The sequence below is a fragment of the Syzygium oleosum genome, unplaced genomic scaffold, assembly GCF_021117445.2.
Source record: "Syzygium oleosum isolate NSW1041296 unplaced genomic scaffold, Sole_v2.1 Sole_v2.33, whole genome shotgun sequence".
Taxonomy (NCBI): domain Eukaryota; kingdom Viridiplantae; phylum Streptophyta; class Magnoliopsida; order Myrtales; family Myrtaceae; genus Syzygium; species Syzygium oleosum.
The window spans coordinates 3,045,465-3,058,014 of NW_026607517.1; the positions used below are offsets into that span (position 1 = coordinate 3,045,465).

Genomic DNA, 12,550 nt, shown 5'->3' on the forward strand with positions numbered 1-12,550 from the left:
CATATCCATAGAAAAAAATAAAAAGATATTCAATCGAGGGACCTAATTAAACAAAAAAAAGAATTCGAAGACTTGATTGTACGTTCTCACCAAACGTTCGAAAATCAATACCGTCTCCATCCCTATTTTCAATTTTTTCCAAGCACCTAGGCCGATCCGCTGGCACGAAACCATCTATTCATGCGACTAATATCGACTGGACCCCGGTCACTACAATCAAGTCCCCCCACGCAAAGTGAAATTTCCGAGGTTACCCAATTCCACGAGACGAGTGTGAAACCTCGAAAAGCCAAATAGCCAAAAAAAGTTTTTTCGGGGGAAAAACAGAACAAACCCCACGAAACGCTACCTTGTCAAGAAGAGAAAAAAACAAGGAACCCGGCGAAAAAGGGCCAAAAAAAGAAAAGAAAAGAAAAGAAAAGAAGAGGGACAAGGAAAACAATAATGATAAAGAATAAGACCATCGTGGCACGTTACAAAATTTCACTCCCTATAGTCCCTACCGCCCCACGACGAACGAGACGGACCAAAAAGCTGGACGGGGGAAGAGGCGAAATTCACCACCGCCATGGAAGCTCCCTCGCCTTATTATATTCTCCCCTCCCACTCACCTCCTCTCTGACAAGCGAATAAATCTCGCCTCGCTTCGCTTCCTCCCTCCCCTCTTCCCATCTCGCTTTATTCCCCCCCCTTCCTTCCTCCCTCCCGATTAGGGTTTTCGCCTTCACCCCCCTCATTTCTCTCTCGCTCTCGCGCACACCCGAGCTCCTCTGCACACACTGTCTCTCTCTCACCCTCGCATCAGCCTCCATCGATTCGGAGTCGCGGAAGGGCACCCCTCGTACTCTCCCCGATTCGCAGGTACGGAGCGCTCGCCCGGGTCTTTTTCCTCGAGCGCGATTTGATGGGATTCTTTTGATATCTGGTGGGCGATTGCAAATTTTCTCAACTTCTTCTTAGGTTTTTTTTTTTTTTTGGGGGGGAATTGGGGTTTCTCGCTCGTGCGGTTTCGATGCGACGTGGGTCGTGATTGTTGTTGTTGCTGGTTTTGTTTTTTTTGTAGGATCCGGCGCGGTGAGATGAAGGCCGGGATCCGATCGTGCGCGACCGGGTGATTGCGCGAGCCATCCGTTTTGAGGGGTGGTTTTGTAATTGTATGGAAACTCGGAGCCGGAAGCGGGCGGAGGCCACCTCATCAGCCCCTTCTTCGTCTTCTCAGTCCGGTCCCGCCACCCGCTCCGCCAAGCGCGCCCGCGTCTCCAACGCCACCGCCTCCTCCTCGTCCTCCTCCGTCCCTTCCGTGTCCACCCGCTCCCGCACCACCCGCGCCCGCGACGCCCTCCCCCCGCCGCCCCTGCCCCCCGCCGCCCCTGCCCCGATGGAGTCCACCGAATCTTCGGGGTCCCGCCGCGACCGCAGGAGGAACAATACGGATAATTCCGATAAAGGTAAAGAGAAAGAGCACGAGGTCAGGGTCAGGGAGAGGGAGAGGGAGAGGGAGAGGGAGGCAGAGAGAAGCCTAGGGCTGAATATGGACCGCGACGGCGGGGTTGAGGATGATGATAACGACAGCGAGGGCGGAGTTGGCATTTTGCACCAGAATCTGACTTCGGCCAGTAGTGCCCTTCAAGGGCTTTTAAGGAAATTGGGTGCTGGATTGGATGACCTGCTTCCGTCATCTGCTATTGCGTCTGCTTCTTCGTCGCATCAGAGCGGTCGGCTCAAGAAGATTTTATCTGGGTTGCGTGCAGATGGCGAGGAAGGGAGGCAGGTGGAGGCATTGACACAGTTGTGTGAGATGCTGTCAATTGGGACCGAGGACTCGCTCAGCACTTTCTCCGTGGATTCCTTTGTTCCGGTACTTGTCGGGTTGCTTAATCACGAGAGTAATCCAGACATCATGCTCCTTGCCGCGAGAGCTCTTACGCATTTATGTGATGTGCTGCCCTCATCTTGTGCCGCCGTGGTGCATTATGGTGCTGTTTCATGCTTTTGTGCCAGGCTGCTTACTATAGAGTACATGGACCTAGCTGAGCAGGTTAGTTGTGGTTTGATAAAAGCATCAATAGATGGAATATGTCTGGTAATTTGTCGCGTGTGGCAAAGTGCCACCCATGTTGGTTAGGGCCTTAATTAAGTCTGCTTGATAATTGCTTTGCCTTTGTGAAATTTGTTTGCTTTGTGTAATTTATATTGACACTATGGTCTTTATAAATGAGGCAGTCTCTCCAAGCCCTTAAGAAGATCTCGCAAGAGCACCCTACTGCCTGCTTACGAGCCGGTGCTCTCATGGCGGTGCTTTCGTATCTGGATTTCTTCTCCACTGGAGTGCAGGTGATTGATTAACTGAAGCTTCTAACTTTGAGGTGATAGTGGCGCCATTTGTACTTCTTTAGATCTAATCAAAACACGTCTGCGTGTGTTGTTTTTTAGCGAGTGGCATTGTCTACTGCTGCCAACATGTGTAAGAAACTCCCGTCTGATGCGGCTGATTTTGTGATGGAAGCAGTTCCATTATTGACAAACCTTCTTCAATACCATGACGCCAAGGTAACAGCTTATTCTTTACATGACGGGTGAAGAAAGTTGTGTTTTTGTTCAATTGCCCATTACATCACTTTCTATCCTTTTTAATTAGGTAGCATAATGAAAAGGATATGAAATCCCTCAACAGTGTTAATGGTCGGTTCCTTCATCTCCACTTTTAATGTTAACAGGTGCTAGAGCATGCTTCTGTATGCTTGACTCGGATTGCAGAAGCATTCGCCTCATCTCCAGATAAGCTAGACGATCTGTGCAACCATGGACTAGTAACACAAGCTGCGTCACTTATCTCAACTAATAATTCTGGTGGTGCCCAGGCATCTCTCAGCACGCCTACGTACACGGTTAGCTCAGTAACTGCCTCTGCTTCCACTTTCTATGCTCAGTTTGTGCAAATCTTGATCTATGCTGTGTGCAGGGATTGATCCGGCTGCTTTCAACTTGTTCAAGTGGCTCCCATTTAGGAGCTAAAACATTGCTTCTCCTAGGAATAAGTGGCATCCTTAGAGATATTCTGTCAGGATCTGGTGTGTCTGCTAATGGTTCTGTTCCGCCTGCATTGACTAGACCACCTGAGCAGGTAAATTTCAACATTCCCCTAAATAAGCTTCTGGTTCTTGCGAGTTCTTCATTGAAGTTACTGCAAAATAGTAATCAATATATATTGTGTTTATATTTGGTTGTCTCCATTTCATCCTAGTTTCAGGTTTCTGTTTGATCGATCATTTTCGAGTTCGTTTTTCAGACTGAGCATGATTTCTGCCGGTTCTCATGACTATCAATAAGTTAACCGTAGACATAGTCTAGTTACTGCTATGCGCATGGACATGGGATCCACATAACTTAAGTATACTCCAATTGGGTCGCCTTCACTGTGGTACCACTTGTCTCCTCGGCACGAGACAATGCATCGACTTGCGCAGTGCCTCCTTGTGTTGTCAGGTTGGTACTTCAATTGGGGAGGTGTGCTGTAGCTTGATAGTCAGTGAAGTAACCATCCCGCTCTCTATTACCTGGAGAACAATGTGGAAGTTCGTGTTGGAGAAATGAATGGAGGAGGTTTTTTAATTTTTGACTCAAACCCGTATCTTAGTTGCTTAGCAAAATAGGGAGGTAATTACGGTGCAACAAGTTATTCCAGCCTCATGTGGTTTAAACCATCATTTTTTTAGATCGAAATCCAACTTATATTTAAGGGACTCTTCTATCATTTGCAATTAGCTGAAAATCACCTCGCTAATTGTTTCAATGATGTTGTTTTCCTTGTCAATTTTGACTTACAACTCTTCTGTTTATCGTCATTTACATCTTAATTGTCCAAATTATGGCTTTTCTGGTATCTACTCCCCTTCATTCTTCACGAGGGCAGGCTCTGCTCTATGCTACTTTTGGGTGTCCTTGGCACTAGACATGGCCCCTAGGAGGATTGTCGTGCACTTTCTTCTTGTCAAATTGTTATGATCTTTGTATACGGATCACTTGATTATGTACAGATTTATCATCACTTTGTCCTGCTGATATACATTGTTGTGCAGATTTTTGAGATTGTAAACCTGGCCAATGAGCTTCTTCCACCGCTGCCTCTAGGAACGATTTCCCTTCCTGTTAGTTCGTACTTATTTGTGAAAGGGCCGATGTTGAGAAAGTCCCCTACCAGCAATTCAGGGAAGCAAGAAGAATCTAATGGTAATGCTGTGGAGGTTTCAACTCGAGAGAAATTATTGAATGAGCAGCCTGAGCTGTTGAGGCAATTTGGGATGGATCTGCTTCCTGTCCTGATACAGGTCAGGTTTTAGTGTACTTATTGTTCGGATAATGTTTGCTTTGGTTATTAATAAATAGTTGCTTTGACATGCTTAGCAGATCTATGGTTCTAGCGTGAATGGTCCTGTTCGTCACAAGTGTCTCTCTGTCATAGCGAAGTTGATGTACTTCAGTACTTCTGAGATGATCCAATCACTTTTAAGTGTGACTAACATATCAAGGTATTTTATTTTTCACAAGAGGATTTGCAATGCGCTCTTCCTTAAGTAATCCTAACACAGAGTTTTACACCTTCTGTAGTTTTCTAGCTGGTATCCTAGCATGGAAAGATCCGCATGTCTTGGTTCCTGCGTTACAGATTGCGGACATTCTTATGGAGAAGCTTCCCGAGACTTTCTCCAAGATGTTTGTCAGGGAAGGCGTTGTTCATGCGGTAGATCAATTGATCTTGGCAGGGAATCCAAATTCTGGTTCTGCTTCTGCTGAGAAGGATAATGACTCTGTTACTGGATCATCACGCTCTAGGCGATATAGACGACGAAGTGGTAGCTCGAACCCTGAGGGGACTTCAGTGGAAGAATCTAGAAATTCACTTTCCATAAATGTTGGATCACCTCCAGGCTCTATAGAAATTCCGAATGCTAATTCCAATCTTCGCACGACAGTTAGTGCATGTGCAAAAGCATTTAAAGACAAATACTTCCCTTCGGATCCCGGAGCCACCGATGTTGGAGTAACAGATGATCTCTTGCACTTGAAAAATCTTTGTATGAAACTAAATGCCGGCATTGATGATCAGAAGATGAAAGCCAAGGGAAAATCAAAAAATTCTGGATCTCGATTACCTGATAATTCTGCTAACAAGGATGAATACTTGACTGGGATCATATCTGAGATGCTGGCAGAGCTAAGCAAAGGAGATGGTGTATCTACTTTTGAGTTTATAGGGAGTGGTGTTGTTGGAGCTTTGCTTCATTACTTCTCCTGTGGCTATTATTCGAAGGACAGAATTACAGAAGCTAATCTTTCCAGACTTCGCCAGCAAGCATTGAGGAGATATAAGTCATTCGTGTCGGTTGCTCTTCCATATGGTAATGGTGAGGCGGCTGTAGCTTCTATGACTGTTTTAGTGCAGAAGCTTCAAAATGCTTTGTCATCTTTAGAACGCTTTCCGGTGGTCCTAAGTCATTCATCAAGGTCATCTAGTGGAAGTGGTCGCATCTCTTCTGGGCTCAGTGCATTATCTCAGCCATTCAAGCTGCGTCTTTGCCGTGCCCAAGGAGAAAAATCTCTTCGAGATTATTCTTCAAATGTGGTGCTCATCGATCCCTTGGCAAGTTTGGCAGCTGTTGAAGAATTTCTCTGGCCTCGAGTTCAGCGAAGTGATTCCGGTCAGAAGCCCTCACCGTCTGGAGGTAACTCAGAATCAGGGGCAACTCCTGCTGGTGCTGGTGCTGGTGCTTCATCTCCTTCCTCGTCTACGCCTGCATCCGCCACTCGTCGTCATTCAACTAGATCTAGATCATCTGTCAATATAGGGGACACAGCCAAAAAAGAGACGGCTCAAGAGAAAAGCTCAAGTTCATCAAAGGGGAAAGGTAAAGCTGTTCTGAAGCCCACTCAGGAGGATGGAAGAGGACCACAAACAAGAAATGCTGCTCGCAGGAGGGCTGCTTTGGATAAAGATGCTCAGATGAAACCTGAAAATGGGGAATCTAGCTCTGAGGTAAATAACAGAAGCGTGAGACTTTTCTATCTGTGATGGATGCAAGGTGCTGTGAACTTGAGCTTGAGGTTCTTGGGTTCATAATAATCATATTTATGCAGTGGACGGTTTGTCTTCAATTATGGAGTAGATATATTCTTGATGTTTGAGTAGTGAAACTATTTCAATAAAGCTCCTGAAGGAAATTAATTTGTACAGGCTAGCATAGCTGACTGTATATAACTGGCAGGCAGTCTAATTGAGAATCATTGGTGGAATTTACATAAGTTCTATTTCCTGATTAGTCCTCTCCTTTCGAAGCCTATGATCTTAGAATCTCTAGAGCAGCTGGCTTGAGAAAAAATAGACCTCTGTGGCGTTGGTACCATTAGAACAAGCATCGTCTTCGGAAGTCTTTCCACGAAAGGGAAGTGAAATGAGTTTCTTGATCCGTTGTCACTTGGGATATCCCGTGTTTGGGCAAAGTATTCCCACACCCTCTATTCTGAAAATTTACCATGATCCTGTCAACAGGTAAATTAAATGAATAATACTGGTGTGGCAAATGGCTGATGCAGTCGTAATATGGTGCTGATGTTGTTGCCACATCAACTTTAATCTGAGAATCAACTAGACATCACAAACATGGGAAAGGTAAATTTTTTGAAAAGGGTAGAGTTGCTTGCCGATGTGGTGGTGGCTCCATGGTGGCAGAGTGACGTGCTAACCTTTTCACAGCGGCATCGTGGGATGTAGTGCAATGGAGGCAGAGAGTTGAGCGGTCCTGTATGGCCGTGGCTGAGGGCATCACAACCCAATGCCATGTTGGGCAGAGGGTGGCATGACCCTCCATAACCATGGATGGAGGGTTGCTATCCTATGCGCCGGCGGCGGCTAAAAAGGGGCTCTCTGTGGTCCCCCCCTTCTTGCTTTTTTTGTTCTTCTATTTTTTTGATGGTCTTTTAGTAAGTCTGATATTGGTCTTTCATCTTTTGCTTATTGGGGCTGATGTGGCCACATCCAGTATTTTCCAAATTAATATTCTTTAATAATTGTTTAAATCATCGTATTAGTTCTTCAAAAAGGAGGGTGTCAGTGTAATTTTGGGTTGTCCGATTAATTATTTTTCTTTTCTGGATTTATTGCACAATTGATATGCTAGTGGTGTCCAAGAAGTTTGTGAAGGTTGAGTCTGTTGATCCTCTCTTTCTCGAGATTCTATGCTATCTTATATGATTCTCAGATGTTCAGTGTCTTGATATTATCATTTACCGGAGAAACTTTGCAATTCTTCAGTCTGTTAATCTCAACTTTAATGCCTTGTTTTTTGGTAGGATGAGGATCTGGACATATCCCCTGTTGAGATTGATGATGCGTTGGTTATTGAAGATGATGATATATCTGACGATGACGATGACGACCATGAAGATGTATGTCATTCGAATCTTTCATTTGTTCATCCTTGTTATTCTTCGCAGATGTTAATTTTTGTTTTTCTCATTTGCATACCAGATTATGGCTTGGTTATAAATATCTGAATTAGCCTTTTTGGTTTACACAGAAAAAACAAGCCCTTTTATGAAAGATTTAGTGATGTAGTAACTTTTACGGGTCTGTACTTGCTGCATGTGGAAGATGGCACCTCAATGATGCAATAATGTACTTGCAATTATGAGGCTCATTAATTAGTTTTCTGATTTTGCGCTGAGGCAGCCATTTCCTTTGTCTTAGGTTCTAAGAGATGATTCTCTTCCTGTTTGCTTGACTGACAAAGTACACGATGTCAAATTGGGCGATTCTGCTGATGATAGTGCTACAAACCCAGCTACAAGTGACAGCCAGACCAACCCTTCTGGTTCTAGCAGTAGAGCTGCTGCTTCTCGGCCCTCCGATTCTGCTGATTTTAGAGGTGGTAATACCTTTGGTACTAGAGGAGCAATGTCTTTCGCTGCTGCTGCAATGGCTGGGCTTGGATCTGCTAATGGTAGAGGTTTTAGGGGAGGCAGAGATCGTCATGGACGTCCTTTCCCTAGTAATAGTGAACCTCCAAAATTGATCTTCACAGCGGGAGGGAAGCAGCTTAATAGGCATTTGACCATTTATCAGGCCATCCAACGACAGCTCGTGTTGGATGAGGATGACGATGAAAGGTTTGCTGGCAGCGATTTTGCATCTGGTGATGGAAGCAGGTTGTGGAGTGATATATACACAATTACCTACCAGAAAGCTGATGGGCAGGTCGACAGGGCATCTGGTGGTAGTGCCCCTTCGAAGTCTGCAAAATCTGGTTCTTCCACCTCCTATTCCGATGTCCAGTCACAGCGAATGTCCCTTTTGGACAGCATATTGCAAGGGGAGCTTCCTTGTGATCTAGAAAAATCTAATTCGACATACAATATTCTGGCACTTTTACGGGTATTGGAGGGATTAAATCAATTAGCACCTCGTTTGAGGGCTGAGATCGCTCGCAATGACTTTGCTGAAGGAAGAACATCTAGTCTAGATCGACTTAGTACATCTGGTGCTAAAGTTTCTCCTGAAGAATTTATGAATAGCAAACTTACGCCTAAATTGTCCCGGCAAATACAAGATGCCCTTGCATTGTGTAGTGGGAGTCTTCCATCGTGGTGCTCCCAGTTGACAAAAGCTTGCCCATTCTTGTTTCCTTTTGAGACCCGTAGGCAGTACTTCTATTCGACTGCTTTTGGATTATCCCGGGCATTATATCGTCTGCAACAGCAACAAGGTGCTGATGGGCACGGATCAGCAAATGAGCGAGAGGTAAGAGTTGGGAGATTACAGCGCCAGAAGGTTCGTGTATCTCGGAACCGCATCTTGGATTCTGCTGCGAAAGTAATGGAGATGTATTCTAGCCAGAAAGCTGTGCTTGAAGTTGAGTATTTTGGTGAAGTTGGAACTGGTTTGGGTCCAACCCTGGAGTTCTACACTCTCTTAAGTCACGACCTGCAAAAAGTGGGGTTGGAGATGTGGAGATCAAGTTCATCAGAGAAGCCTGCAGTGGATGTTGATCTGAATGAACAGAGCAATGGTAAAAGCATCAGTACAGATTCTGCCGTGGAAGATAGAGATACAGTTGTGGCTCCTCTCGGGTTGTTCCCTCGGCCTTGGCCTCTTAATGCTGATATTTCCGATGGCAGTAAATTCTCCAAGGTACTTGAGTATTTCCGGTTGGTGGGACGTGTAATGGCTAAAGCTCTTCAAGATGGACGGCTTTTGGACTTGCCAATGTCTCCAGCATTCTATAAGCTAGTGCTCGGACAAGTAGGCACCTTCCTCGTAATCTCTTTCATGAAAGCCGCATTTCGCATAAAGTGATATAATTCCGTTTCATTTTATCCAGGAGCTTGATTTGCATGATATCATCTCTTTCGACGCCGAGGTTGGGAAGGTATTGGAAGAGTTGCATGCTCTTGTTTGCCGTAAACAATTTCTGGAATCAAGCAGTGACAACAATCAAGATGCAATTGCTGATTTACGTTTTCGCGGGGCTCGAGTTGAAGATCTCTGTTTAGATTTTACACTTCCTGGTTATCCGGACTGCATCCTGAAGTCGGGGGACGAAACCGTATGGGATTATGACTTACACTACTAATGTATCTAGAGCTTTTGTTCTTTATTTGGAATTTAATTCCTTGTTTTTTTCAGGTCGACGTAAATAACCTGGAGGAATACTTATCCTTGGTGGTTGATGCGACAGTCAAAACGGGAATTGCTCGACAGATGGAAGCATTCAGAGCAGGGTTCAATCAGGTTAAGTGCCTTTGTGGTCTTTGATGAAATAAGTTTATGTGCAATGGAACCATTGTTATAATAACTTCATCAACTTTGTTGCCTGAAAGAGACAATCCTTTATAAAAAAAATTATGTGATGTGAAAACAAGAGGGCTATGGCCATACAGCTTTGATAAGAATGGCATAAAGTATTGTGCAGTTATACCAAATATCTTGATTTGAAGTTTCTGTTGTGGCTTTATTCTTGCATTGCAACTCAGTTGACTCATGCTTTAAAACTAAAAATATAATGGGAAGCACGATTCTCTTTTCTCTCTTTAGACTTGTACCTGATTTGTGGTTCACGGTGATCAGGTTTTTGACATCTCATCTCTACAAATATTTACTCCACATGAACTGGACTATCTTCTCTGTGGCCGTAGAGAGATGTGGGAGGTAAATTTTGCATTGGCATTGTCATCAAGCTTTACAAGACAGATGGCAATGTATTTTAGTTGTCCATAGAAATTGCCTCACCTCTCTCTCCTTGTCTTCTATCCCAGGCGGATACACTTGCGGAGCACATCAAATTTGATCACGGCTACAATGCTAAGAGCCCAGCAATTTTATATGTGTGTTTCTTCAGTAGCTCTGGAGCTCTGTTTTGGTTGTGGTTATTATCTTATTAATAGCTCACAGATTTTTTTCGTTTTCATCAATAGTTACTTGAGATCATGGGAGAGTTCACACCTGAGCAGCAGCGGGCCTTCTGCCAGTTTGTTACCGGGGCTCCAAGACTTCCACCAGGTGGTCTGGCTGTACTGAATCCAAAGCTAACAATTGTGCGGAAGGTATGAAAAGTATTAGATAACATGGATTCATATCGAAGGGGCTCTCTTGATTTTTGCATTACTTCATGAACTTGCCAAGTAGCATCAGATATGGATTTACAAGTACACTTAGCATTTTGTGTAATTTGGCTCCTAGCTCATGTGGATACTGTTGGAATTCTATAGGCAAGCTTCTTCAATGACTCAATTTTATGACGATCTAGCTGCATGTGCCGATTTAGTTGTGGATCACCAAGTAAATCCAAGCCGTAATCATTTTGTACTCATTTATGCAGCATTCTTCTACGGCCAGTACTGTACCATCTAATGGAACTGGTCCTTCAGAGTCAGCAGATGATGACTTGCCAAGCGTGATGACTTGTGCTAATTACTTAAAACTTCCGCCATATTCTTCAAAGGTACCATATATAATTGTAGAAGTTTATTGTGCATCTGTTTACTGTCATTAGTCATTTGCATCTATCGCTAACTATTTGCTGCAACCTAAACAGGAGATTATGTACAAGAAATTGCTTTACGCTATCAATGAAGGGCAAGGATCTTTTGATTTATCGTGAGATTTTAAGACTAACAAAAAGGTCTGTGTATATTAGAACATAGGGTCAATATCTGGTCTTTGATGATATTGGTGTTGGAAGTAGCATCATGTTCTGCAGTTTTCCCAAGAAATGGCCTCATTTTTTGTCCTAAATAGAGGCAATCCTAAGGTCAGCTCTGCCATCCCATGTAAGGTTTTGCAGTCTGGTTTTGTTGGCAGCTTCTGTTTTTCTCGGCAACTTTTACTGAGTCTTTGCATCTTCTTCTTTCAGATTTTGATTGGAATCTATTCAGGAAGCCTGGAGCTGTGAGGAGAGAGAATTTGAAGCCTGCCCTTGCAGCCTGCTAGAGCGTGTAAATAAATAGTGCCCATTTGTTTTTGCCCCCTTTCCTGTTAACTTGCTCTGTTTAACTATCATACATGTATGTCATAAAAGATGGATTTGAAGGGAATAAGAAACAACACAAATAGCTTTATCCTCTTCTATACCTATTTTCAATGTTTATTCTATTATTGCATGATCGAATGGAAGTGATTTCGTTCAATTGGTTTGCTTGAGGATATGTAGTGTCTGCACATGTGGTTTCTGATGTAGAAAGAAGAGAGTTTGGTGGAACCATGAGGATCAGGGAACCATCCGTGCTAATTATGTTTGATGTTTTGCCATTTCATGTTTGAAAAATGTACTGCGGGCGAGTTTAATCTTTGTGCAAACTGTTCTTACCTGAGATGCTTCTGTGGTTTCCGATGGAGAGAATACGCCGCTTGGATCCCCTCCTATGAGCCAGAAGATCTAGTCTTTAAAGCCAGTTTGTGGTGGTGTGTTCGAACATTTTCGCATTAGGATGTTTGCACAAGGTTCACGTTAGATGGTAGGCCTTTGAAGGAAGGATAAAACCCATCTCAGTTTGGAGCAAAAGTTGTCCTTCCCAGCCTTTGCTGTTGACAAAATTGTTACGTGCACAATTGAACTTGTCCTACCCTCATCTTGTCACCTAAATTTATGCTCAAATACATGAAAATGAACTGAATATGAACCCTCTGATAACATAACCAGGTTCTGGAAGGATACCGGCAAAAAAGAAGTGGTAGGAAATAGGACCTTTCTATCTCTCTTTCTGTCAACAAACAATGCATCACCTAGTCCAATTCCACGATTATGACTAGATTGACCAATAATTGTTCATATTAATTCGCGGATTTCGAGTGCTTTGGTAGTCCCGACCTATGTCGGCCCACTTTGCAAATTTTCCTTTTGGAGGTGAAAAGATCTACTTTGTACCCCTGATATGGTCCATTGTGCCCCAATTGAAGGATTTGGATATCTTGGGGTCTCTCCTCTTATGAACAGCATCATGCCAGCCTTTTCTCTTTCGTGAACTCTCATCTGCATTCATCAAGCTCAAGTATTTGAGA

At 43.8% G+C, this 12,550-nt stretch overlaps 1 protein-coding gene and 1 long non-coding RNA gene across 2 annotated transcripts in view; one reads left to right on the plus strand and one right to left on the minus strand.

Moving 5' to 3' along the window:
- LOC130135486 (uncharacterized) overlaps positions 1 to 12,550 on the minus strand; it is a 61,961-nt gene that overhangs the window by 26,765 nt on the left and 22,646 nt on the right. The window lies entirely within an intron of this gene.
- LOC115667519 (E3 ubiquitin-protein ligase UPL3-like) lies at positions 730 to 11,614 on the plus strand. Its single transcript, XM_056304914.1, has 19 exons — positions 730 to 861; positions 1,064 to 2,038; positions 2,224 to 2,334; positions 2,434 to 2,550; positions 2,718 to 2,888; positions 2,963 to 3,124; positions 4,080 to 4,328; positions 4,408 to 4,529; positions 4,609 to 6,034; positions 7,348 to 7,443; positions 7,745 to 9,295; positions 9,375 to 9,599; positions 9,680 to 9,784; positions 10,121 to 10,201; positions 10,309 to 10,377; positions 10,468 to 10,596; positions 10,872 to 10,994; positions 11,088 to 11,322; positions 11,406 to 11,614. Exons 2-18 carry the CDS (start codon positions 1,157 to 1,159, stop codon positions 11,151 to 11,153), a joined length of 5,685 nt encoding a protein of 1,894 aa, XP_056160889.1. The 5' UTR covers positions 730 to 861; positions 1,064 to 1,156; the 3' UTR covers positions 11,154 to 11,322; positions 11,406 to 11,614.

Bases quoted from the DNA above. Each gene is read 5' to 3' on its own strand.
- LOC115667519 (XM_056304914.1), top strand. From the start codon at position 1,157: ATGGAAACTCGGAGCCGGAAGCGGGCGGAGGCCACCTCATCAGCCCCT. The intron at 2,551-2,717 runs GTAACAGCTTAT...TAATGTTAACAG, and splicing joins TTCAATACCATGACGCCAAG to GTGCTAGAGCATGCTTCTGT. The intron at 10,378-10,467 runs GTGTGTTTCTTC...TTTCATCAATAG, and splicing joins AGAGCCCAGCAATTTTATAT to TTACTTGAGATCATGGGAGA.